Source organism: Phycodurus eques, chromosome 1 (assembly GCF_024500275.1).
Source record: "Phycodurus eques isolate BA_2022a chromosome 1, UOR_Pequ_1.1, whole genome shotgun sequence".
In the NCBI taxonomy this organism is placed as follows: Eukaryota; Metazoa; Chordata; class Actinopteri; order Syngnathiformes; family Syngnathidae; genus Phycodurus; species Phycodurus eques.
In genome coordinates, this window is record NC_084525.1 from 5,523,503 (window position 1) to 5,551,490 (window position 27,988).

Genomic DNA, 27,988 nt, shown 5'->3' on the forward strand with positions numbered 1-27,988 from the left:
CAACATGTCATCAGTATCGTATCTTTGCCTTAGTTTAAATGTGATCGGGAGCCGTCTGCAGAGCTTCCTCTGGGTTTCTGCTGACGTCCACGTTCTGCAACGTGAACACACGCAATGTGATTTCAACAAGGACAGTTAAAAGAGGAAGTTTGCAATCATCCCCCTCCGCCCCCAACCCCCCCCCCCCCCCCCAGAAAAAAATCCCTTTGTCATATTTTGTTAAGTAGTACATGATAAATATGATCTGTTAAAAAAAAAAATATATATATATATATATATATATATATATATACACACACACACAAAAGTGTAATACTAAATGTGCATGATAAATGATTGATTGATAACACCTTCAGGCACTGATTTGGTTGTTTTTCCTCAGGCGTGGTGGTTTTGTGTATATCCGACGGCTGATTTTATTTTTCATATTCATGTTTGTACTACTGTCAAGTCATAATGGCTGTTTTAACAAATGTGACCAAAAAAAATGTAAATTGCAATTACCTCCTTTAATGAGGCAACTGCATTTCGCATTTGCTTCTCAAACACATTTTGGGGGGAAGGAAACGACCATTAAATCAGAGCAAAATGTCTAGCCTTTTTAAATTCATTTTTTCTTATTTAGCTGCATCGGTGATTCCCAACCACAGTGTGCCATGGGAAATGATCCAATTTCATTTTTTCAACGTTGTGTTGATTTATACTGACCTTTTGCCTTTTTTTCATTTTTTTTTTGGTGCCAATTTTGCACATCTCCGTTCTGACATTATTACTGTATTCATTGTCGGCGCTTCGTCACTCTGCATTATTTGCATAATTGTTGTTGATCAGTTTTCCACACGGCTTGACACTTTAAATGGTTTGAGGACTCTGCGCGATTTGTACAATTGTTGTTCTATCAGTATTATTACTACTGGTCAATTGCTCAATGAAACTGTACTTACAGTATTGTCATAATAACTTGGTTACTGTAGTACTAAAGTGGCTCCAACTATTAGAGACCTTGTGTGTTTTAACATAATCGGCCAATAAAGATGGACAAAAACATAACAATTAAATGGTCTTCCACCAGATGGCAGAAGTTAGAGATAACCTGTGCGTTATCATTCATATAACAGAATAATCGCTTTGAATTAGAATTTGTGAGTAAATTGAGACGAGGTCATCATTATTTCAGTGCTGCATGAATGTTTTGTGACATTTTTGTTGTAGATTGTAAAAGATGTGCCTTGGCTCAATCAAGGTTGGGAAACACCGAGCTACATACATTACAGACTCAAAACTTGTACACCACTGCAAACTACTGTTCAACCTCCGTAAGAAATACACTGTGCAAATAACACTCCTATTTAAAAAAAATCACAACTGGGCATCAATGGTCTTCGGACATTTGATACAGCCGTCACGTTTGATTATATTAGATTGTACACCTTGTCATGACTGCTATCTTTTCTCCATAAATGTAGAAACTTGAGTTAAGTTTATTTGAACTTCATGTTCACAGTAAACACTGAATTGACGCAAGAATTTACAAAGTCAGCGATAAAACTACAGTGGTGCCTTGAGGTAGGCGTTTCATTTTATGACTACACTCGTATCTCGAAACACTTGTATTTCAAATCATCTTCCCCATCGGAATGAATGGGGATGTAATTCATGAGTTCCAGCCTCCCCTAAAAACATCCCTGTACAAATGTTTGCTCTCCAAAAACACTGTCCCCAATGTATTGTTCTTCCTTGTTCTTCTACTTCTGTTGGGGTCTATTGGCGGTTGCCAACGCAGCCTTAACGGCGCATTACTGCCGCCAACTTCTGTCTCGTCTCAAATATGACATGTTTTTCTAAATATGACCACGAAGTGTTACCTTGTGGTGCAATCTGTTAGTTTGTCTGAGAATTTTAAAATGTTTTCCATGGTATTAAATCCAAGGGTCCTGTTGATGCATTCATTCATTCATTCATTCATTCAGTCCATGACACTAATTACACTATTGTTGGTCTGTTCTTACCGTAGGCTTCTCTCTGTGTGTGTTGACTGCCTCGATATTGAGGTAAAATGGCTCCACTTTGCAGCCTACAAACGAGAAGAACACGAGGACATGAAGACACAGGGATTGCGCCGTTAAAGAGTCAAAGCGTGACCACTGACCGTAGGCTATTGGTGTGAGTTTGAGCACGGTGTGGAGAGGGCATCTCAGATAGGGGAGCTCGTCTTCAGAGAAAGCAAAAGAAGACTGATTATGGAGGAATGCAAACGACGGTGAACAAGATGACTCGTATACCTGCAGGTTTGTCCAGGAAGTAGGCCAAGAGGCAGCGCATGACAGCTTGGTGGCAGATGACCAGAACATTCTCCTGCCTCTCCAGCTCCATGATGACAGGCTCCAAACGATGGACCAGGTCTTCATAGGACTGGCACATCGAGAACTTTATGTCACACAACTTTTCAATACTCTTTCAAGGCAATGTCACCTAGAATTAGGCTGCGAGTTTCTAGGAGGAAACTAGTTCTCTCTGAGACTTTGGAAAGAAGAGCTTCAGGATACAACAATCCTGAATCTCAAGACAAACCAAAACCAAAGCACCAGAAAGAGGAAACAAAGCTAAGGTCTTGAGTCTGAGTCTGAGCTTAGCTCGCATGCCGAACCAGGTAATTTTCTTGTGTTTAAAAAAAAAAAAAAAAAAAAAAAGACAGTTGTATGCTTCACTTTATTTAATCCTGATCTTGAAATTGAGCTTGTGTCCATTTGGTCTTAGTTTTCACGTTATCCGTAAATCAAGTGAAGCGCCTGTCCGTAAACGTCTTGCCTACACATTGAGCCGAGGGAAAGCTGCACAGTCATTCCACAGGTCACCATTGATTTAACCAGATTCCCAAGAATTCGGACTGGCAGAATACATTTCCACACGAAGCACATGCAAAGTCAACCAGTGTAGACTGCCTTTCGAAAAAGGAATGAAGTGTGTCGAGGGGAGCACTGACCTCACCCTTGGGGTAACGGTAACGGAATTTGTCCTGGTCCCTCAGCGCAAACTCTTCGGGGAAATGCTCCTGTATCTCCTCATAACTTAACTCCTCACATACGCCCTGTACGAGGAAAACAACACCAGTGATGAAGAATTTAGGGGAGGGTGTCAAGAGTGTGAGAGGACACTTTACATTTGACTAAAGTTGCTGTTTAACATTAAAGGAGAAGTCAATGGGGTCAATGAGCAAAAGTGTTAAAATTTGCTTTGGTTTTCGTCTGATAAATTGTTTTCGTTACTGCTTGATTGCGCATGTTTGTTTTGTATTTCAGTGCCACCTAAGCCTGTGAGCGTTGGGCACCTCGTTTGGTGTATGAAATAATAATACATCTGCCACATCTGCCTCACGGTTCTGAGGATCGGGGTTCAATCCCCGGCCCCGCCTGTGTGGAGTTTGCATGTTCTCCCCGTGCCTGCGTGGGTTTTCTCCGGGTACTCCGGTTTCCTCCCACATCCCAAAAATATGCATGGTGGGTCAATTGAAGACTCTGAATTGCCCATAGGTGTGAATGTGAGCGTGAATGGTTGTTTGTTTGTTCATATGTGCCCTGCGATCGGCTGGCGACCAATTTAGGGTGTACCCCGCCTCTCGCCCGAGGATAGCTGGGATGGGCTCGAGCACACCCGTGACCCTAGTGAGGATAAGCGGGACAGAAAATGGATGGATGGATGGTGTACTGTACAGTATAAAGGCAATTTTCCCCAGTCTGCGGTTGTGTTTTTGTGTGGGTTGGAGGTCTCATTTACTGTATTACAGAGTCTGCGACTGCCAATCTCCTGACTGAACAGTAGTTACAGTACATGAACATGAGTAAACCTGTAGTTTTGTTACACTGTCGATCCCTGGTTCTAAGATATTTGACAAAAGCCTCGGTGCTAGTTTGTTATAAAGTTACAGGTTACGTCTGCATGAAAAGCAGAAGATGGAGGACTACTTTATCATTTAACTCAATTAAATAATCAGTATTATTGTGTCGAATGGAACGTACTGCGTCTATCTCATTGAGAGCTTTCCACTGCTCATGCTGGACACCCAGAGTGTGTGCAGTCTGGATGGTTCTCTTCATGTGGCTGGTCCACACCTTCAGGTCATGGATTTTCTGACTCTGGATGAAGGTCTTCAAAGCAGCAGCATACTGTGGACAAGGAATTCAGCTTCTTGATTAGTCTAGCGAAGTCAGTTATATGTACGACATGAGCGTGAGCGAGCACTTTGCAACGGAGGCAAGAAAACACTCTCTCTAAGGAGGAACCATCCAACAGAAGCCAGACTCTGTGGGGCAACCGGTTGGATTGAGATAGAAAGTGGGGAGATAAAGAGAATGAAAACAGGATCGAGGGGTTGAGGACTGAGAGAAAAAGAAATACAACAACAGCTGTATCAACAACAGGATTACCGCTAGTTTAAATTCGGTCTAGTACACACATTACGAAAAATTTTTGTCCATATTTTGCCCCTTCCAGACCAAGCAGGACAAACGCCAGACTATTTTATGTTTTATAAGATTATCCTGTGAAATTATCCTGTGGTCTGAGGTGTGTTAAGAGAGAATTTATCCCGATTGTAGGGTCCAAAACAGGTTGGGCCCGACAATCACAACGAATAAAAATCTTCATGTGTGTGGGGAATGCCAAGGACTCCCGAGTCACGACTCCGTGAATTGTGACGCGAAACGAAATGTAGCCGATGAAGAAGCGACCCATATACTTTTTTTTAATCTTCACATCTGGAACAGATCATCTCTTTAGATTGAAAAAAATCATGACGTGTGTAGTGTGTACCAGGCCTTGGTCTTCTTCCACCCAAGTTTTTCGGTGCACGTCACTCACTTCATGTCCTCTGGAGGACAAACAAGAATCTCCGCCGATTCGACCAAGAAGATTGAGTTCGCTCTCCCCGTGGCGGCTCAGGTAGATGGACCTCGGCGCAACGTGGATGTTCATTAGGTAGTAGACGATCCTGCTCTGTATGTGGTCCTGGACAAAATTCACCAGGTACCTTTTACCCACTTCGTAGATTTTGATGTAGGAGAGCTTCCTGTTGAATGTAAGCAAACTTTAGAGCTGCATTTAGTCAGACAATCAGTTCTGTCCTGGCTCGGCACCTGTCTTTCTCATCGTCCATCGGCATGTAGCTTGACTTGTAGCACTCAATGCGCTGCAGAAAGTCTTCCATGGCTTCCTCCATGCTGCGATTCACGTAATCTGGACTCCCAAATTTCACTTGCTGCAAAGGATGTGCAGTATGGATGTTTAATGGAGGGGCGTGGAGGATATACATTAATTATTCACAAAAAGTCAGGCATAATTGGCTTCGGTGGGGAAATTCAGGATGAACCTAAAATGCAGTGGAACCTTTTTACCTTCTCCAAACTTTTCAATGTGCAATTGTTCAGGGCCCTGTAAAGACCCTTGTGCTTGGCGTCCTGGACGACCTCCTGAACCGCTCAGCCAAGCACCTCACCTCGGGTGGCCTGGATGGCCACCAGACTGACCTGAGGGGTGGACTCTGACTGACTCTCTCAGCTCCTTGTTGTCCAACAGGGAGTTATGAGTAGTACTCAAACATTAACCAGCTGGACATTTGCATTCAAAAGTTCAAAACAGAAGATCAATTTAAGTTTGTATTTTAGGTTCATACTGCATTTTTACCCGAAAGAGGAATATCCTGAACTTTTCTTGAGTAGTTTATAAACGATCCGGAGTTCTCACCTTGACATTCTCTGCAATTATTTCTGGGTCATCACAGATTGACTCCACAAAGAAAACCTGCGTACAAACATTTTTAAAAGACGTGCATGGAGACACCCACACACAAGACATAACAGAGTATGGTCGTGGATCCTTATTTTCCACCCACTTCCGCTTGCCTTGTAGCCTTTCTCTTTGGCAAAACCGAGGATGACTGCCCTTCTCTCCCTGGTGGTGTTAGTGGCATCAAAAACCTGCATGAGACATATTTGATATCAATGCTTTGAGCTTAATGCGTGTTAAATAGCCTGGCATCACAATTAGCCTGAGGCACTAGGTTTCCATACCGGTGATAATGCTCAAAAAAAAAAAGTGAAAATAGATTCCTACAAAATTATTACTAATGGGAGGAAGAGGGGGTAATTTAGCTGAGCAAAAAAAAAAAAAAGAGAGGTAATGAGAGGTAATCTTGAGTTAAAGTGGATATAAAAGTTCAAATGCCAATTCCAAATTAATGTGATCAATAACCTTTAAAACTCAATGGTCATTTTTTTAAACATCTTTTTGAGAGGGGAGGTACAAAATAAACAGTGGACATAATGTGGTTGCACAAGTGTGCACACCCTCTTATGAATGAATTAACTCAGGATCAGAATCAACCATCCATCCATTTTCTGAGCCGCTTATCCTCAAAAGGAGTCGCGGGAGTGCTGGAGCCTATCTCAGAATCAACCAATCATATTCAAACTTATGTTCAATGGGAGTTAACACAAAACTTCCAGAATTTAAATTGTCTCTAATTCACCCCAAACAATTTCCAGATGTTCTAGTAGGCTTTTCCTGATTTTGCTGACTTTTTTTGGGGGGGAGGGGGGTTAGCAGAAGCACCAATGCTGACTGGTAAATGGAAGAGTTCATAATTCCCTTCACCTTAAGAAAGGCCCCAGTTCCATCTGAAGAAAAGCAGCCCCTGTTCATGATGCAGCCACCCCCATGATTCACTGTAGACATGTATATTATGTAGGTATGGCTCGTACATATTGTTTCATCTCACTGAGGTTGTGATGTTTAAATGGTCTTCCGACTCACCGCCACTTGACCTTCCTCATTTGCAAAGTACGTAGCGACGTCTCTGAGGGCGACTGCCGCACAGGCCCTGCGAAGCAACAAGCAATTGTGACACCTCTATAACACCATCGTTAGGTAGCTTTTCGCTCTCGAGGGCCCTCACTTGCGGATCTTCATGGCGTCCTCGTTGTCGGGTTTAAAGAACTCAAAGTTGTCATAGATCTTGACGGCCTGCCGCCGGTACTGGCCGACATTGAACGCTGGCGGGAAAGAACGGCAATAAGCAAGGGTGGAACGCACATAGTTGACCCGTAGTCATGTGTTTGTCTCTGTAAAGCAAACTTTTTGTGGGAACTCCGATCCAGTTCAGGTAGCGGGTGAGCTTTTTGGAGATGTAGGTCTTCCCTCTGGCTGGCAGGCCCACCATGACGATGAGTGTAGGAGAGTTGCAGAGCTGCGGCACTGATGCTGGACACGGGAGGCACAAAGAGACAGTTTAAGCCAATGACGCATCACACGCATCGTTGATAAACAAAATATGCAAAATTAGACAATGATAAGTGAAAGGGGGAATATCTTGCTCCTCCAAATCTTTTGTGTCAAATACTCTCCGGGTCATGATCCTCCATGTCACTGCTGTCCATGTTTTTTCCCACCTCAAGTGGCTCAATCATTCAATCAATCAAGATCTCTTCTCTCTGTTTTCACTCATAGAAGTTGAAAAAAAGGAACGAGCCTATTTTGACAAAGTAAGGAGAAGAATGCGCAAACGTTGCGATTAAAAGTAATATATCATCAAAAAAATGAATAAAAATGCAGTCAGCTTCGGACCGTCACCCTTCGCTGTTGTTCTTGAGCAGACAGACTGGAGTCTCTTCTTGTGAATTCAAAATCAATGTTGCAATTCACTTAAAGTTAAAAAAATAATAATTAAAATAGTTCTACAATATCAAATATGAAACTTTTCCATGACACAAAGCAGTAGACTTTTTTGACTTTGTGTTGTAATTTGACCTTATGTGTTTTCTGCAATTAGAGGCTCAAGATGGGTTCAGAAACGACTGATTTTTTCCCACAGATCACATTTATCACGTACTACTGTCAAAGTCATTGTGACTGTTTTAACAAATATAACAAGTAGTGATTTTTTAAAACAAAATGTTAAGTCCCTTTAAGTTGACAAACCATAGAGATGACAGAAGACGCGTGTGTGTCTCTCTCTTACCCAGTCGTGATTCTTCTGTTGCGTGCGGTGATTTAAAAAAAAAAAAAAAAAAAAAAAAGCTCCAGTCATTTATAAGGCCGCCTGCAGACGTGTGTGTCGCCAACGAACCCGGATGGCTCATGTGTCTGTACACGGCCCGGCTGGGGAGCTTGTCGGCCCCCAGGCTGTTCAATTATCAATGGATTACGCCGCATCGTCAAAATGTTGAAAGGGCCGCGTCAATGACTGAGCCTACTGAGACTCAGTTCGGTCTAGTCTGGCTGGCTTTTCACCAACACTGTCTGGATCCCCCGACAGCATGTGAGGGATGCAGAATGAAGACGCATCATCCATTCAACATGAAATGAATCAATCTGTTTACGGTGGCAAACAACAGCCAGCTATCTGGTGCCTTCTGTACTCTTTGAGCCGAGGCACCTATTTTACATGAGAGAAATCTCACGGGCCATTACAAAACAAAAATGTAAAAAAAAAAAATGTAAAAAAAGTACATACAGTAGACCGAAACAATTATCTTGTCAATTTGCTCACGATTTTCTTTTTCCCCACCTTATAAGACCCCAAGAACTCCACCAATGGAGATCTCAAAAGCGGTCGACTTCACCTCTCTCTGCATCTTTTTTTTTGTTTTGTTTTATATTGTACAACCCCAATTCCAATGAAGTTGGGACGTTGTGTTAAACATACATAAAAACAGAATACAATGATTTGCAAATCATTTTCAACCTATATTTAATTGAATACACTACAAAGACATGATATTTAATGTTCAAACTGATAAACTTGATTGTTTTTAGCAAATAATCATCCATCCATCCATCCATTTTCTGAGCCGCTTCTCCTCACTGGGGTCGCGGGTGTGCAGGAGGCGGGGTACACCCTGAACTGGTTGCCACCCAATCGCAGGCAAATAATCATTATCTTAGAATTTTATGGCTGGAACACGTTACAAAAAAGCTGGGACAGGTGGCAAAGAAGACTGAGAACGTTGAGGAATGCTAATCAAACACCTGTTTGGAACATCCCAAAGGTGAACAGGCTAATTGGGAACAGGTGGGTGACATGATTGGGTAGAAAAGGAGCTTCCCTGAATCGCTCAGTCATTCACAAGCAGAGATGGGGCGAGCGTCACCTCTTTGTGAACAAGTGCGTGAGAAAATAGTCGAACAGTTTAAGGACAATGTTCCTCAATGTAGAATTGCAAGGAATTTAGGGATTTCATCATCTACGGTCCATAATGCAGCCCTATGGGGGGCACAAGTCAGTGCAAACTGTAGGCCGGTCCCAAGCCCGGATAAATGCAGAGGGTTGCGTCAGGAAGGGCATCCGGCTTAAAACCTTGCCAAACAAATATGAGCGTTCATCCAAAGAATTCCATACCGGATCGGTCGTGGCCCGGGTTAACAACGTCCGCCACCGGCGCCGTCAACCTGCGGGGCGCCGTTGGAAATTCAGCTACTGTGGGTCCAAGTCAAAGAAGAAGAAGAGGTGGAAAGCGGGTTCTTCGGCAGAAAGAGAAGAGGAAAACAGAGCCTGGACCTGAATGTGGGGACTTTGAATGTTGGGACTATGACAGGAAAATCTCGGGAGTTGGTTGACATGATTATTACGAGAAAGGTTGATATATTGTGTGTCCAGGAGACCAGGTGGAAAGGCAGTAAAGCTAGAAGTTTTGGGGCAGGGTTTAAATTATTTTACCATGGTGTAGATGCGAAGAGAAATGGAGTCGGGGTTATTTTAAAAGAAGAGTTGGCTAAGAATGTCTTGGAGGTGAAAAGAGTATCAGATCGAGTGATGAGGCTCAAATTTGAAATTGAGGGTGTTATGTGTAATGTGATTAGTGGCTATGCCCCACAGGTAGGATGTGACCTAGAGGTGAAAGAGAAATTCTGGAAGGAGCTAGATGAAGTAGTTCTGAGCATCCCAGACAGAGAGAGAGTCGAGGCACGAACATAGGGTGACCTACAAGAGCGGAGGTAGAAGCACACAGGTGGATTACATTTTGTGCAGACGATGTAATCTGAAGGAGGTTACCAACTGTAAGGTAGTGGTAGGGGAGAGTGTGGCTAGACAGCATAGGATGGCGGTGTGTAAGATGACTCTGGTGGTGGGGAGGAAAATTAGGAAGACAAAGGCAGAGAAGAGAACCATGTGGTGGAAGATGAGACAGGACGAGTGTTGTGCAGCTTTTCGGGAAGAGGTGAGACAGGCTCTCGGTGGACGGGAGGAGCTTCCAGAAGACTGACCACTGCAGCCAAGGCGATCAGAGAGGGAGGCAGGAGAGTACTTGGTGTATCTTCTGGAAGGAAAGGAGAGGAGACTTGGTGGCGGAACCTCACAGTACAGGAAATCATACAAGGAAAAAGGTTAGCTAAGAAGTGGGACACTGAGAGGACCGAGGAGAGTCGAAAGGAATACATTGAGATGCGACACAGGGCAAAGGTAGAGGTGGCAAAGGCCAAACAAGAGGCATATGATGACATGTATGCCAGGTTGGACACTAAAGAAGGAGAAAAGGATCTCTCCAGGCTGGCCAGACAGAGGGATAGAGATGGGAAGGATGTGCAGCAGGTTAGGGTGATTAAGGATAGAGATGGAAATATGTTGACTGGTGCCAGCAGTGTGCTAGCTAGATGGAAAGAATATTTCGAGGAGTTGATGAATGAGGAAAATGATAGAGAAGGGAGAGTAGAAGAGGCAAGTGTGGTGGACCAGGAAGTGGCAATGATTAGTAAGGGGGAAGTTAGAAAGGCATTAAAGAGAATGAAAAATGGAAAGACAGTTGGTCCTGAAGACATTCCTGTGGAAGTATGGAAGCATCTAGGAGAGGTGGCTGTGGAGTTTTTGACCAGCTTGTTCAATAGAATTCTCGCGCGTGAGAAGATGCCTGAGGAATGGACGAAAAAGTGTACTGGTGCCCATTTTTAAGAACAAAGGTGATGTGCAGAGCTGTGGCAACTATAGAGGAATAAAGTTGATGAGCCACACAATGAAGTTATGGGAAAGAGTAGTGGAGGCTAGACTCAGGACAGAAGTGAGTATTTGTGAGCAACAGTATGGTTTCATGCCTAGAAAGAGTACCACAGATGCATTATTTGCCTTGAGGATGTTGATGGAAAAGTACACAGAAGGTCAGAAGGAGCTGCATTGTGTCTTTGTAGATCAAGAGAAAGCCTATGACAGCGTACCCAGAGAGGAACTGTGGTACTGCATGCGGAAGTCTGGAGTGGGAGAGAAGTATGTTAGAATAATACAGGACATGTACGAGGGCAGCAGAACAGCGGTGAGGTGTGCTGTAGGTGTGACAGACGCATTTAAGGTGGACGTGGGACTGCATCAGGGATCTGCCCTGAGCCCCTTCCTGTTTGCAGTGGTGATGGATAGGCTGACAGATGAGGTTAGACTGGAATCCCCGTGGTCCATGATTTTTGCAGATGACATTGTGATCTGCAGTGAAAGCAGGGAGCAGCTGGAGGAACGTTTAGAAAGATGGAGGCATGCACTGGAAAGAAGAGGAATGAAGATTAGCCGAAGTAAGAGAATAAATGTGCATGAATGAGAGGGGTGGTGGGGGAAGAGTGAGGCTACAGGGAGAAGAGATAGCGAGGGTGGAGGACTTTAAGTACTTGGAGTCAACCGTCCAGAGCAATGGTGAGTGTGGTCAGGAAGTGAAGGAACGGGTCCACGCAGGTTGGAACGGGTGGAGGAAGGTGTCAAGTGTGTTATGTGACAGAAGAGTCTCTGCTACGATGAAGGGTAAAGTTTATAAAACAGTGGTGAGGCCAGCCATGATGTACGGATTAGAGACAGTGGCACTGAAGAGAAAACATGAAGCAGAGCTGGAGGTTGCAGAAATAAAGATGTTGAGGTTCGCTCTTGGAGTGACCAGGTTGGATAAAATTAGAAATGAGCTCATCAGGACGACAGCCAAGGTTCGATGTTTTGGAGACAAAGTTAGAGAGAGCAGACTTCGATGGTTTGGACACGTCCACAGGAGAAATAGTGAGTATATTGGTAGAAGGATGATGAGGATGGAGCTGCCAGGCAAGAGAGCTAGAGGAAGACCAAAGAGAAGGTGGATGGATGTCGTGAGGGAAGACATGAGGGCAGTTGGTGTTCGAGAGGAGGATGCAGGAGATAGGCTTCCATGGAAAAGGATGACGCGCTGTGGCGACCCCTAACGGGACAAGCTGAAAGGAAAAGAAGAAGAAGATCATCTACGGTCCATAATATCATCAAAAGGTTCAGAGAATCTGGAGAAATCACTGGTTGTAAGCACCAAGGCCGAAAACCAACATTGAATGGCCGTGACCTTCGATCCCTCAGGCGGCAATGCATCAAAAACAGACATCAATGTCTAAAGGATATCACCGCATGGGCTCAGGAACACTTCAGAAAACCAAACATATGCTGCCATCCAAGCAACGTCTTTTTCATGGACGCCCCTGCTTATTTTATCCAACACAATACCAAACCACATTCTGCACGTGTTACAACCTTGTGGCTTTGTGGTAAAAGAGTGCGGGTACTAAACTGGCCTGCCTGCAGTCCAGACCTGTCTCCCATTGAAAATGTGTGGCGCATTATGAAGCGTAAAATATGACAACAGAGACCCCGGACTGTTGAACAGCTGAAGCTGTACATCAAGCAAGAATGGGAAAGAATTCCACGTACAAAGCTTCAACAATTAGTGTCCTCAGTTCCCAAACGTTTATTGAATGTTGTTAAAAGAAAAGGTGAAGTAACACAGTGGTCAACATGACCCTGTCCCAGCTTTTTAGGGACGTGTTGAAGCCATAAAATTCTAAGTTAATGATTATTTGCTAAAAACAATAAAGTTGATCAGTTTGAACATGAAATATCTTGTCTTTGTGGTGTATTCAATTAAATATAGGTCGAGCATGATTTGCAAATCATTGTATTCTGTTTTTATTTATGTTTAACACAACGTCCCAACTTCATTGGAATTGGGGTTGTATCAACTCAACACAGACAGAGGTTGAAAAAAGTAACAAGCATATTTTGACAAAGTAAGGAGTGGAAAGTACACATTCGTATTGAAATGTAGCTATTAAAACTAAAAGGTCACCAGACAAAATAAATTTGCAGGAACAGACACGGTAAAAATTAACTTAAGCACAGTAACGAAGTATTTGTGTTTTGTTACTTCTTGCCACCGCACAAACAATAATGTCACAATATGGCGTATACACAATATAGCGTAATTTCTCATTTACCGTGGGGGTTATGTTCCAGAAACCCCTCCACAATAAACGAAATCCACAAAGTAGCGATCATCATGAACGTTTCTAACCCATTTTGGCGGTACTGAAGCACCCCTAAAATAAATCCCAACACCCCTCAAATTTGATCGATTCCCCCCAATTTTTTTTTTTAACTGCATGTTGTTATTAAAACACCTAGAAAAGTGTAAAGCAACCGTACTTGGTGGTAACAAGCTGTAAGAACGGTGCTTTTTTTTGTTGCTCTTTGTAATAAAAGGACACTGTCTCTTTATGCAGAGAACTTTAATTTTTATGATGTACCAAGTCATCATAATAGGTTTTGCATAGGCAGACAGACAGACAGACAGATAGAGTTAAGGTTAAGGCTTTTTCCTTTTGTACTTAAAGGGTATGTAAGTTTTTATTCCTTGTTCGCGCTCCTGCCCCCTCTGCAGCTGTCTCGTGTATCTGCATAAAGAAACGCCCCCAGCTCACTTGACGGGAAAAAAAACAAAAAATCCCAGGGAGACAGCGGCTCTCGTGCTCGGCTGGAAGTCTGCGAGTGCTCCTCGGTCGGCCGGGTGCGCGTGACAAACCGCTGAAGGAGCGAGGACGGCTCAATTGGGTGCTCAACTGCGGCTGCTTCACTCCAGAGCACCAATGTTAAACAACATGTTGCTTATTGTTTAATGTTGCTTATTTTGGAATGTGCAACCAATTAAAAACATAATATCAACTTTTCTGACGACTCGTCATTTTCAAAAGACCCATTTTAATAATATTCTGCTGTCAGGCCATAACATATGACAAAAACCTTTTACCTGCAAATTCCAGCTTTAAGTACATTTCATAGGCCATACTTTTTGACTTTTATTTACGAGTAAAAGAGTTAAAAATACTTTTCTTTTCTGTCCTTTGAGTCAAGTACAGAGCGTGAGTACTTTTGCCACGAGCGTGCCAACCGAGCGTTTGACACGCTCGGTTGGGTCCTTCCCCAACTTTAGTTGGGGAATCAAATGGATTCTTTGCTCCATGATGTTTGTGCAGTGTGCTTGGCACAGAGTGAGAGAGTTGAACAATGTCCGATTGGAATAGCGGCATTTGGCAAGATGTTGCGCAACGCTGTGACGCAAGCAGTTAGGTGATTGGCATTGAGTTTGACTCATGAACGTGGCTGCCGCAGTCTCGTTTCTTCTTTGTCATACCGCGTGGGTGATGCATGGTTTTGGTCTTTGCAAAGACATCTTAAACACCAAGGCTGCCCAATTATCTGCACTGATAAAGCGGAATCATTGCTGCACTTTGCACCTCGGGAAAAGCTGACGCGCACTCTTCGATAGATGACTCAATCGTCACTGTGTTTAGATGCATGATTACAGGCAATCTTCTTACTGCGAGTATTCTCTTTTGTTTTGTCGGTTGTGCATTGGGAAATCGCAGGCCACGTAGAAACAGGCAACCATTCGCACTCACATTCACACCTACGGGCAATTTAGAGTCTTCGATTAAACTGGTTTATTTTGGAGGTCTGAATTTTGACAGGATGTGTTACGTAGATGTTGCCCAACTGTTGCCGAACAGACCGGGAGTCTTGTTATTGACGATTTAGAGTCTTCGTTGAAGCTAATAAGGATATTTTTGGAATGTGGGAATCTGGTTTTCGCCAGGTGCTCTGGCAAAACCCACACAGGAAGGCCAGAGCACAGATTCAAAACCCCCAACCTCAGAACTTTGCTCCCCAAAATACCAGGTCCCACCCAAACGCAACTCTTACTACACGGCTACTACGAGGACGATGCTCTCTGCAGCTCACGTCCGTACTCACCTGTGCTGCTGTCACACCTGCTGCGTCTCACCGCGTGTTCCACCTGGGGAAGCTCCATTGCGTGCAGCCGTCAGCTGAGCTCACGCAACCCGGGTGACAAGAAGAAGTGATGCTCTTTTTAAAGACATCAAACCCCTCGTGCCCAAGTTATTTGCCAGCCGACCCCGCTCCCCCACTCACCGCAGCCCTACTTTTCATGACACATGGACATACGATAGCAGCGCACTGGTGTTGTCCTTTAATGTTTGCCAGGGCTGGAGTTCACAACACACACTCACACACACACACAAAACACACACAGTCAGCATGCAGAGGGCGGGTCCTAACTAGTGCAAAGGTCACTAAGAAAGTAAGAAGTGTTTCTACGTGTATATACAGACAGAAAGAACGAGACAGCTACGTCTGTTTTTCTGCACGTTGAATGGCTGACCAGTGGGTGGCAGTGCATGGGTTGCCATACCAGTGTTCACTGGAGTAACTTGACAACAAGAGTTATGCATATAAAAGAAAACAGTGGCGAGAGCTGGTCCACACTCAATGAAATTGGATTTTGGGGCCCTCTATTTCTGTCCGTATCCCTTTTCATCATTAGTCATAACACACGTACTGGCCCAAAAATGTAGATGTCACCACTAGTAAACAAAACCCTCTATGTCATTCAGCAAACAGGGAGAATGGCTTGAGTTAGGATTTTAGCCATCTTCTCTATTGCCGTAGTTTGAATGTGTGAAGAAAAGAAGATGATGTTACGTGAGTTGAATTGCTTGGATGCAAGACAGAACACAGGCTGTAATTTATATTTTGATAGGTAGGTTCATTAAAAATAGATGTAGTTGAAACTCAGATATAGTTAGCATGATCATTGAGTAACTGGCTAATTAATTGACTTTTTTTGTTGCTCGGATTAATGGCAAAGGCGTGCTCACCGTTATGTTTTGCAAAATTCTAAAAGACAACACCAACCCTAAATTTGTAGACATACCTGTGAGAAAATGCCTTGTGAAAACCCGATGACTGAGATTTGGTTCCCTTTAGAAGTGGCCAATGCCGTAGAAAACAAAGTCTGGACACTCTTTGAACTCACTGGACTCTTACGTCATTGGTCAAATCTACATCACATGGTTTATGATTCTGAACGGCATGTTGCCAGCCAGGGTCCCCAATTCCAGCATTGCTTTGTGTTAGCCTTGGTCAGTTTTGGGCCTTTTGTAAGTGAATTTATGGCGATATTTGGAAAAATGGTTGATCAGGTTGGACCAGGCGTGCGGATGCATCGTTAGAGTATTTAAGGTTGCCGACCCTTTCTATCTTCTGTTGCTCTATAGGTCGCCTTTTGTATCCCAATGCTTATCTCGAGCGATAAGGAGTGCAGATGAACTAGATTCATCTTTAAACCCTGCAAAAACCGACGAGTCAAATATTGACCATGTGCGTTGAGGACTTTCATACAACCACTCCGAAGACAAAGAAACGATTTTATTTGGAATGTTGTTTTATTGTGTTCAGTGGAGAGTTGATGAAAATGATATCCAGATGTTGTTGCCGGCGGAGAGGAATTTGTGGAGGAAAAGCAAACCGGTGCTTTCTGGAAGGGGTTTAGAAAAGGAGGAGGAGATTGCAGTTATACATTGACCTCCACTCGGAGCCCAAAGTCGACACAAACGTTACATGATGACAACAGATGCGGGAGTCTTCTCTCCTGGAGGGGTGACGAACTGAGGTGAGCATATGCTTCACTGCCAATATGTGGAAATTGTTTCGTCATTAGTAGGCACTACTTCCATCATCGGTTTGCATTGGTTTGACATCCTTTTCTATTTGATTTGACAACATTAGAAAGATAAGAGGTTGACAAAACAAACCGGCCCGACCAATTAACGGAAGAGATTTGGTCTACAAGATTGTCTCAATGGACTGCTTTGAATTAGTATACAGCTCTGGAAAAAAAAAACAAAGTAAGAAACCAAACACACAAAAAAACATTGGGCCTTTTGTGGTATTTTGATCATTTTTCATTTTCTGCAAATGAAGACAGTAAGACAGGCCAAAATCCAGATGCCAGAGTGTAAGGCAGGGCAAGAGGCACTTTGCATACTAGGTATGGTTTAACTAAATGTGAAAGTGTAAAAACAAGTTGAGATTCAAACATTTCTATTGAGGTCGCAGCCCTAATTTTTAGAGTTATGGAACCCAAATAGAGAATGCCCTTGAACCTGCTCTCTTCTTTTTGTATTTATAAAGGTACAAAAAATACTGGAACCAGTTATATGATATCAAATATGACATTTTCCATGAGCGATTGAGACTGTTTTTGATAACGTTTGCTCTGCTGTTGTTTCTGTCCCTGTACTATGTCCTAATGAAAATGAGGGCTTGCCTTCAATGATTTTTCGAGATTGAAATAAAGGTTTGAAACGAAATGTGTGTGTGTCCTCTTCAGCAATGACACCATATCCAAGCCTGGCACTCCTGGTGGTGTTTTCAGCCACTTGTTGGGGTGGGAAAATTCTGGTCTACCCTTTTGATGGCAGCCACTGGATCAACATGAAAATTTTGCTGGAGGCGCTTCACTCTCAAGGCCACGAAATCACAGTGCTGCGAACCTCCACCAGCTGGTACGTATCGGAGAAGTCGCCCCACTACACCTCCATCACCATCGAGCTGGAGCAGTCCCAGAACATCGAGAGCCAGAACTACATGACCTCCTTCCTGGAACGATCCATCGAGATCCAGCGCCACAGAGGCTCGCTGTGGGCGTTTGTGGAGTTCTACAGGAACCTTTTCAGTCTTATTGGGGAGAATCAGGTGGCTGTGGCAAACATGATAGTCAGCGTATTTGAAAATCAAACTCTAATCAAGAAACTGAAAGAAAGTAGATATGATCTTTTCTTGACAGACCCGGCCTTTCCGGGCGGAGTGCTGCTGGCTCACTATCTGGACCTGCCCATGGTTTTCAATGTGCGCTGGCTTTTCAACGGAGAGGCACACTTTTCCATCGCACCGTCTCCTCTTTCCTACATCCCTCAATTGTTCTCCCATTACTCGGACAGAATGGACTTCTCCCAAAGAATCAACAACATCATCTATCACGGTGTCCTGCTTTACATGTACCACTACGTGTCCAATCCGCCTTACCAGGCCGTGTGCGATCGCTATTTCGGCGGTGACGTCAGCATCATGTCTCTCATGCAGGGAGCCGATCTGTGGCTGATGAGGGTGGACTTTACCTTCGAATTCCCTCGACCCACCATGCCCAATGTGGTCTACATCGGAGGGTTTCAGGGGAAGCCCTCCAAGCCTCTGCCGGCGGATTTGGAGGACTTTATGCAGAGTTCTGGGGATCACGGCGTGGTTGTCATGACTTTGGGGACGCTCCTTGGCGACCTCGGCCCTCAGCTATCGCAGATCATCGCCTCTGCTTTTGCTAGTCTCCCTCAAAAGGTGGTCTGGAGACATATTGGGAAGAGGCCCGCCACTCTGGGGAACAACACCCTACTGGTGGACTGGTTGCCTCAGAACGATATACTGGGTCATCCTAAGACCAAAGTCTTTGTCACGCACGGGGGCACTAACGGCATATACGAGGCCATCTACCACAGCGTCCCGATTTTAGGGATTCCGCTCATCTTTGACCAGCATGACAACATGGTGCGGATGAAGGCCCGCGGAGGCGCCGAGTTTCTGGACGTGGCGGCGCTTGACGTGGAATCTTTCAGCGCTTCCCTGAGGAACATTCTCGATCCCCAGAAACCTTACAAGCAGAACATGATCAAACTTTCCCGACTTCATCGCGACAAACCCATGAAACCCACCGACACTGCTGTCTTCTGGATCGAGTACGTCATGAGGCATCGAGGTGCGGCACATCTGCGTACAGAGTCTTATAAATTGCCATGGTACGCCTATCACTGTCTGGATGTGATCGCTGTCCTTGGGCTTTTCTGTTTTCTAGTTGTTGCATCAATGTGGGTTTCCTGTAGATGTCTCTGTAAGCACCTAGTGAAGGCAAATAATTCCAGGTTCAAATCCAAGAGAGAGTAATTTTAGAACTACTCGTCGGGTACTCCTGTTTCCTCCCACATTCCAAAAATATGGTTAAAATATGTTAGGTTAATTGAAGACTCTAAATTGCCCGTAGATATGAATGTGAGTGCTAATGGTTGTTTGTTTCTACGTGCCCTGCTATTGGCTGGCGACCAGTTCAGGGTGTACCCTGCCTCTCACCCAAAGATATCTGGCAAAGGCTCCAGCACGCCCGCGACCCTAGCGGGGATAAGCGGTACAGAAAATGGATGGATGGTCTGAACAGTATTTATTTACTGCAAATAATGTATCTTTGTTCATTTATGTCAGTGACCAGTGGCGAGGTCAGCCATATTTTAGGCGGGCTCGAGCCCACCCAAAAGTTGTCTTAGCCCATTCTATGAATTCGTCCTGTAATTAATTGGAGAGAAAAAAATCTATATACATATATATATATATATATATATATGTATATATTCGTTTTTATTATCAATGTTCTATTTTACCTTTTCAAAATTTTATTTTATTTTATTGGAAAGAATGTTATGCGGTGATAAAACACGCTTTGGTATTGACCCAAAAAATTTTAACCTCGTGAAAATCGGTTGAGAAATGTACAAGGTATGACTAATCTTCAATGTCCAACGTCTTTGAAGGGAACATCGACCTTTCCAACATGGCCGCCAGGTAGGCACGTCCGTTAGCAGGATTTCTATAGCGCGCTGGCGTATAGTCTTAATATCTGTGGTCTGAACCGCTACACACATTTGCAGCTGTGTTAACGCCAATGACCAGGTAATGCTTGATTTACAAGCCTGACACAATCTATAAAATGACATTTGACCGCACGGCGATGCTTCAATTCCTTCTCTTGAACTGCTCTATGTTATGTGTCGGCATTGACTCGGCGGGGCTTGCAATGGTGCGTACTGCGTAACTATAAGCTAATAAGCTAATTGGCGACTTGGAGCTATCGTTAGCTAATTGAATAGCAAAGAGTTTATCTTATGCCAAGATACGGCGTGTTCATATGTGGTGTTTTTTTTTTGTTTTTTTTTAAGAGTATAGGGCAGAAAGAAAAAAAAAAATTGACATGCCCTGCAAAAACTCAGTCTTACCAATAATATTTTATTACGAGTCAAAATTAATTACAATTAGACGCATCACGTAAAAAAAAAATATATATATATATATATATATATATATATATATATATATATATATATATATATATATACTTTTGGTTGTCCACCAAATGGTCTTTTTCAAGGTCTAAAAAGTTTGATGACATTTCCGTAGGGTACTATCCAAATTTAGGTCATGGGCTCAGGCCACCCACAGGACTTGACCTAGACACACCCCTGTCAGTGACGTATAGTGACAGGCAGAAAACAATTCAATGCTCTTCCATTCGGTGATAGAAGATACAGTTAACTTGTGTATCCCCATATTTTATTGATTTTTTTTAAAATCTCATTTGTTCAGACAAAGAAATCGCTTACCTTGCTGACAGTTTCAGCTGTCACTTCAACCTTCGTCAAACGGTCAGCGCAAGAGAAATCTTAGAAAAACAAACTATTAAACAGAATATAGACATTATACGTTCACGTTATAGACCTATGTGTGTCCACCTGTTTCCATTCAGACAAAAGAATAAGTTACGGCCTTCCGGTGAATATACTGTATCAGTATTGCGTTCAATTAAACAGGCACAGATTTGACACTCCGTACATTTATGAGGAAATTGAAATAAAATGATCATTATTTCAGAATTCATACTTTTCGTGACATTTTTGTTTGGTAGTGTGCCGTCAGTTGTGTGCTGTACATCTACCAATGTAAAATTGGTGCCTTGGTTCAATTAAACTGGTTCAAGTTCCATGGAACAGCAGACCTACCGATTGTCAAGGCCCAGTGCAGATGAGTTTTTCATGGCAACACGTACTGTAGAGGTTGCAGATAGGACATTATTATTACTATTATATTATGATTGTATTCAATAAAAAAGTATTTAAATTTAGGAGCGTGTTACAAAATAAAAATACAGCAGTGCATTTAAATGTTTTAAACATTTTAAAATCTGTTGTTTCAGTCTGAAAGGTGTCAGACTCAGAAAAAAACCAAAAGACTAAATGTAAATTAGGTTTGTCTTTTTCAGGGTACAGATTTGGAAGCTCTGTGTAGGCCACACAAATGTTTAATTGTGAACGCCTCGTGTGCCTGAGGGCCTATCACGGGAATGTGTGAGTTGACAGATTAATATGATGTCATTTTACAGTATGTTAGTAATTCTCTACCTCTTATTTGTAGATTCATTCAGACTCATTCTGATGCAAATAGGATTAAAAACAGGGAATGTGCTGCCAAATTTGAACACAATTTTTATTATGAAATGCGTCGAAAACCTAAAGGTAAAAAAAAAGTCATGAGAAATGTACAGAATGTTGAAGAGGATTTTCACTGAAATAGAAAAGAATATATACAAGCATGTCAATGAAACCTTGACTCAAATATGCCACACTGAAACAAACAAAACGAAACAACTTGATATACTACAAAAATAAAGTCCCAACATTATGAGAATAAAGTTGTAATGTTTGCACAAACATTTGCACAATAACTTTAAAGTCCCCATTCCGATCGTAATCTCATTCTGTTGTGAACATTTTATTCTATTTTATTTATTTTTTACAAAAGTAGAACTTGAGGAGATTCTCCACATTGCTCATCTTTACGTAGTCAACCAACAAACTCATGCACTGATATCCATGTCCCCTTGTAAAATTAATTTAGTAACATCATATTATACCTTTCCCCCCCCCTCAATGTTTCTTTAAGACTAATTGAACACAAATATCCTCCATTTATCTTTAGCAGAATAAAGACCGTTTGTTGAATGACAAAGCAACATAAGGTAGGCCCGGTTCAAGTTGAAGTCATTTTTTTGTTTTTTTTGAAGTCCACGTGAGGTGGCGCTACTTCATCTCAGTGCACATGTTCTTCAGTTGGCTTTCTTGCACACACATTCCACTATATCCCTGTACAATATACACGTAGGCCTGCACTACTCTCAAAAACGTGAGGCTTAAAAGTGACATTTCTGGAGGAACTTGAAATGCACTATAACCTTTACAAGTGATCTTAATTTGACCTGTAAACATCTGAGTGCGTGTCCAACTGTTCAATGTTTGAGTACTTTTGGCACAACTTGCGGTTTGACAACAAGGCGCTGAACATCAAAATTCGCAACAGGTGTTTGGTCCACGAATGAACGAACACAGATTCTGTCCAAAGCCTGGCAATGGTGATCAGTTGTTCTGTGTCGTCTTGCCCTCGTGATGTCAAAAGGAGGACGAGGACTGTTTCGAGAGCAATTCTCATTGAACCAGGCAATATATTGGTCAAACACCTGTTGTATATTTTGCTATCCCGCTCCGAGTTGTCAAACCGCAAGTTGTGTCAGAGGTAGTCCGACACTGAACAGTCGGTCATGTGCGTTCAAAAGTTTAAAGGTTAAATTAAGCGAGCATTTTCAGTTCATCTTGAAATTTCACCCAAAAGCCAAATGTCCCGGACGTTTTGTAAGTACACTGGTGCCCCCTTGAGATGCGAGTGTAATTCATTTCGCTACCATACTTGTAACTCAAAACACTGGTATCGCAGATCATCTTTCCCTATTAAAAACCTTTATATTGTTTTTAATAAGAAAAATAACACTCTATAATATTGTATTTTATTAAAACAATAACAGTAATAATAATAATAATACGTAGTAACATTAAATAGAAAGTAAAATAATTAAGTTTGTGCATCATGATTTAATGCTTCAATTCAGTTCATTGTGCTTCTCCTTCTGGTGTGCCTGCCTTCGCCACTGGGGGCAGTAAAGTCATAGAGACAATGGAAGAAGAGAGTGGCTCTTCTTCGTTTGTCTGTATTCAGATCGTCACTATTCTCAGTGACTCAAGAAGCTGCAATAATATTAATCTTTTTTTCCCCGCAGAGGTTCAAGACTATATGCCTGTGAGTATTGTGATATTGTCCCTACATGTGTTGCGTCACCATTTGAGTTCAAATATTCGCTGGCTCTAAAACCGCGACTATGATGCTAATCGTTAGCAGGTCAATGCCATCTTCCATTTTATGTTAGCATTAAGCGAAGCCTATCTTTTGTCAGTTTTTTTGTGTGCTTGTTTTAAATACACAAAGTGTAATTCAATTTGTTTTATGTTTCATTTGAGAGTAAACCTCAACTGTGAGTGCTCGTATCTTTAGTTGACGCAAAAAAAAAAAAAAAAATTGCGAAATGTCAACCAGTATCTTGAAAAACCTGTCACTCGTATCTCAAGACACCACTGTAGTATACATCTTATCCTTTGCAACATAATTCCTTCCCAGCGCACGCAACGGTAAGCATCTGTGCAGAAATATACGGCTTTGTTATCGACAATAGATGGATCCGTGCTGGCCAATAGATGACGATGGATCCGTGCTGGCCTTAGTGAATCCAGCTTCCAAATCCAGCCCACCAGTTCCAAGTGTGGCATTATCATGGCGACTCGTCAGGGTCTGTGTCCCCGAAGAGCCGGGTTAGTAAATGGCACGTAGGGGCAGTTGCTGTGGCAGACGCACGAGTGGATCACCATCACCGCTCGCTGTCGTAGATTTCCAGAGGGGCAGCGGAAGGCCACGTCGATGGTGGAGGTGCGGAAAGGCGTGCAGCAGCGAGAGTCGCCGCAGCTGCCGCAGTAGCGCAGACGGAAGGCGCGCGTGCTGCTGCAGCCGTGGTGAACCAGCCGCACGGGTCCGGGTGACGTGTAGCTGGCCGTGCACTGACCCTGCTGATGCAACAGCACACAAGCACACTGCAGCGCATTAGTCCGGCATGGAGGTCAAGTCACATCAAATCAAATCAAAACCTTTATTTAAAGTAGTTCCACCCCCGCTGCACTTGAAGAACTACAGCAAACAAGACTCACCGTGGGTCTGCTTGGCATGGGTAGTTGCGCATGGCACGGTCGCACTTTACAAAGACGAGTCTCCATTTGGAGCTTGCAGGCCGGATTGCGGTTGGAGACCCGTGTGGAGATTCCGGCCCCGCAGCTCTGGGAACAGGCGCTCCATTGGGTGCTCTGCTCCGTGCAGACGGAGGCGGCTGGCAGCGGTGCTGGTGGCTGGAGAGAGTTTGCTCTCATGGCTGGCAGGAAAGTCACAAAAACACAAAGAAAGTGGAATAAAAGGGATTTTAGCATTGGTAACCAAGGTAATTAGGGTTAGGATCATCTTTAATAATTAGACATTCCGGATTCCCAGATGGTGTTATTGTGAGAAAAAAAATGCAGTAGTCCCTTGTTTATCGCGGAGGTTAGGCTCCAGAACCCCTCGCGATAGATGAAACTCCGCAAAGTAGCGACCATTTACACTGGTGTCTTGAGATACGAGTGTCTCGACAAACGGGTTTTTTTAGATACGAGCCGTCGTCCGAGCCATTTCTAACTTTGACTTGTGAGCACAGACTCGTAAGCTACGAATGCTGTATGGTGGCAGTGAACTCAACTCAACACACAACAGCAGCACTTTGGCAAATTTTGAACAATTCTTCACGATGTTCTTCAAGATGTATAAAGTCGAAATGTATAAAGTCACTTCCAGTTGAAGTTTACTGTCAAACTCATTATTTAAGTACTACAAATAATCAGTGTTTGGGAGTAACTAATTACATGTAACGAGATTACATAATTTAATTACAAGATTTATATCGCGCTAATCCACTACATTACTGGGTGAAAATGTGTAGTTAATTAAATTACAGTTGCTTTTGAAAGTTTACACAATTACAGTCTTAGTTACATTTGAAAACTAGACGCCTGAGCTTCGATCCTAAAGTCAATGCTTGTGATTGGCTCTCTCATGGGCCATTCTGCTGTAGTCTCAAACTATATGTGTATATATATATATATATATATATATATATATATATACTGTATATATTAAGCTTTACACAATCAGGATTTTTGGGGACGATCAGCGAGTTTAAAAAACGATAACCGATTACCTATCTGATCACAAGATGGAGCAATGTATCTATTTAAATGACCTGTTGACAGAAATAATGGGTGCTAACTTACTGTAATTAAATTACTTTATTTTTAATTAAATTGCTTCACCCAGACTGAAACTTTAGAGCATGATTCGACAGAACGGCGGCATGTTTACGTCCAACCGTTCGTGCTACCACTAGCTTGCTCGGCTACATAACGGTTTGTTGCCTGCTTGCGAGCCGCATCGTATTCAAAGTACGTGAAGCAAGCCTTAAACGAACGTCCTCTCCTGTCCTGAGCACCGATGACCACCAACACACATTTTCCCCAATTTTGTGCTTATAATACCGTCGGCGCGCTCTACTCTTGTTGTCGTCGCCACGGTAACGAGTGACAAGTTGACAAGATAAAGCCCAATGATCGTAAAAAACGGGATGCGGTGGTATCGGAATACAAGATTCTATTGCAGTAGTTTGACAGTACAATCGTGAAAGAGCAAATTTGTATGTATATATATATATATATATATATATATATATATATATATATATACAAATAATGTGTTTGTTAATCTCTTTCTTCTCGCGACATATAATGACATGCACAACAGTTAGATGCTTTTCCACTAGATGGCAAACAGCACATCCATGTTGCCATTCACATGTAGCTCTGCGTTCAACTAAGAGGACCCAGATTTTACACTGAGTATGCCAATTTGTGAGTAAATTGAGACAAAATCATGTGCCTTGGTTCAATAAAGGTTGGTAAACACTGCTGTATAGTGACAGTTCAATCCAAAACAGCCAAAAAATGTTGTCCAACTCCAAATTGTACAACGTCTTGTGGTGTTCGAACTAAATGAATATTTAACAAACAGGTGGGAGACTTCGACTTATGTAACACTACGCATGGAAAAGAAATCAGCTTATTTTCCAGCATGTCAAGGTATTCTGTCAAACGTGAACCAACTTAATTCCGAGCATATTTCCCATGCACATGTTGTTATTTCTGCAAATATTAGTGAAATCCTCCCTGGTGGCTCCGTGATTGCTCGTCCATATGGCAGCATGACACATCATGAAGGGTCATGTCTGCAAGTTTTTATTATGCATTTAACTGGGCTGCGTCTGGCCAAATACGAGCCACATTTCTATGGGGAGGAAGGTGCAAACAGTTCCTTTAATAGCTCTTCATAGCAACAACCAGCTGTGTGGAGATTAAACACTTGTGGATGTTATTCTACTGTGTTTGACTGTGAGAAAGAGAGAGAGCAGACGGAGAAGGGATATGAAGCCATTAGAAAAACATGCGAAACTCCAAACAGTGTCTGACTACATTAAAGGGACAAGCAGGAGAACATTTTGTCCTTGAATATCTGCCCCACGATACCTGCATGCCGATCGGCTACTTAATATTATGGTGTATGCGTGTTATTTTTGGAAGAAACTACCATCGTCAAGCCTTTCCAACTCTTTGTAGTTTAAATCAAACTAAAAAAAGAAAAATCCTCCACTGAGCCACCAATGTGATGTCGTTGAGCTTGATGAGCTCTTGGAAGGTGAGGTTAGAAATTACACCTCCCTATTTTTGGTCTGAGTTGAGCATGAATAATCTAAATTTGATCCAATTTATGACAACATTGTGTCAAATTCTTAATAGTGTCCAGTATTGCATACGTTACAAAAATCTTCTGGCACAACGGCAAACAGAAATGTCACAAACACATTGCTATTATTCTGTTGCATGAATGGCAACAGGTTAATTGGACATTCTGCCATTTAGTGGAAGAGCATTTGATTGTTCTCGCTGTAACTATATATTAATAGCATAGATATATGGAGAAAGATTCATTGTTTGTATTAGATAAGGAAATAAGTAATTTCCGGAACCAATCAAGGGAAATTACATGGGGGGAAAAAAAACGTTTTGGCCTGCAGCAGCTCCTTGTGAGTGATCTTATTTGGTATTTGTGTGTTTGACTATTTGTACCGTACGAGCCTAAAACATTACAACTATAAAAAAAAATATATAAATAAATAAACATTACACACATTGCATTACATCAAGAGTTTAAAATGTGTTTAAGAGTATATAAAGTGTTTATAAGAGTATGGTAGAGGTTAATAGGAGTGTGGGGAAGCGTAATAAGTATGGGGAGGTTCATACGGCTTTAAAATATGTATAAATAATAAAACCAAATAAGTGGACGCTACTTTGTAGATTTCACCTATTGCGGGGGTGGTCCTGAACCTAACCCCCTGCGATAAACGAGGGAATACTGTAAATTAAGATGAGCTCAGTACACTATATATATATATATATATATATATATATATATAAGATATATAAGATAATGTTTTTTTGTTTGTTTTTTTTGGGTGGTTTGCAGGTATATTATTAGAACGTGCCTGTAGATGCCAAAAAAGCAATACTGTTATTTCTTTGGCCTGAGCACAGATAAGTTTAAAAAAAATAATAATCGGCCAATAGGCAAACCTGAGAATGCCGAAGCGCCAATATACTGTTGACTGTAATGTGTTTACCTAAGATGGCGTCTTGAAGCACAGTGTTGTCCAGGTTCTCACAGACCCATTCCTTGCAGCACTTCCCCGGTAGCCGGACATGTTGCGGATGAGGGCAGTCCGCAGCGGGGAGGCGGAAAGTCAGCGGACAAGCAGGCACGCAGCTCACGCCGCCGCCTCTGCAGTGGCAGTGGACATCGCACGAGGGCTGAAAGGACTGGCCGTCGTGGTAGCTGATGCCGTTGACTTCGCATGTCAGATCTTCCTGAGCTAAGGGGCGCAATTGATCTGGAAGTTAGTATTTATTTACGACATATCATGTATCTTGTTCATCTATATAT

The 27,988-nt window shown here is 42.6% G+C and overlaps 3 protein-coding genes across 8 annotated transcripts in view; 1 reads left to right on the forward strand and 2 right to left on the reverse strand.

Moving 5' to 3' along the window:
* Positions 1–34: 34 nt before the first annotated feature.
* On the reverse strand, positions 35–15,119 carry LOC133401163 (6-phosphofructo-2-kinase/fructose-2,6-bisphosphatase-like). The gene is made up of 14 exons (XM_061673772.1): positions 15,062–15,119; positions 7,129–7,254; positions 6,950–7,046; positions 6,808–6,874; positions 5,898–5,972; positions 5,740–5,796; positions 5,133–5,254; positions 4,858–5,065; positions 4,017–4,163; positions 2,984–3,088; positions 2,283–2,412; positions 2,150–2,212; positions 2,010–2,074; positions 35–94 (listed from the first exon to the last, which is right to left on the reverse strand). Exons 1-14 carry the CDS (start codon positions 15,117–15,119, stop codon positions 35–37), a joined length of 1,380 nt encoding a protein of 459 aa, XP_061529756.1.
* Positions 15,120–16,731: 1,612 nt separating this feature from the next.
* Positions 16,732–27,836, forward strand: LOC133401136 (UDP-glucuronosyltransferase 2B20-like). Of its 2 annotated transcripts, XR_009768383.1 has the most exons (3): positions 16,732–16,781; positions 17,502–19,879; positions 27,728–27,836. XR_009768383.1 is itself a non-coding variant. In XM_061673707.1 (2 exons), the coding sequence occupies exon 2, from the start codon at positions 17,504–17,506 to the stop codon at positions 19,100–19,102; it is 1,599 nt and encodes a 532-aa protein (XP_061529691.1). In that variant the 5' UTR covers positions 16,732–16,781; positions 17,502–17,503; the 3' UTR covers positions 19,103–19,991. The 2 variants fall into 2 exon arrangements, 1 of the variants encoding a protein (XP_061529691.1); XM_061673707.1 differs by lacking the exon at positions 27,728–27,836 and having other exon boundaries at positions 17,502–19,991.
* ccn5 (cellular communication network factor 5) overlaps positions 21,451–27,988 on the reverse strand; it is a 32,474-nt gene continuing 25,936 nt past the window's right edge. For 4 of the 5 annotated variants that reach the window (XM_061673748.1, XM_061673730.1, XM_061673720.1 and 1 more), the window contains 3 exons: positions 27,669–27,917; positions 24,064–24,281; positions 21,451–23,925 (listed from right to left, as the gene is read on the reverse strand). In XM_061673748.1, the coding sequence (XP_061529732.1) occupies positions 23,647–23,925; positions 24,064–24,281; positions 27,669–27,917 (746 nt within the window). In that variant the 3' untranslated portion in view covers positions 21,451–23,646. The remainder of the gene's footprint in view (positions 23,926–24,063; positions 24,282–27,668; positions 27,918–27,988) is intronic. The other variant, XM_061673739.1, reaches the window with a different exon arrangement.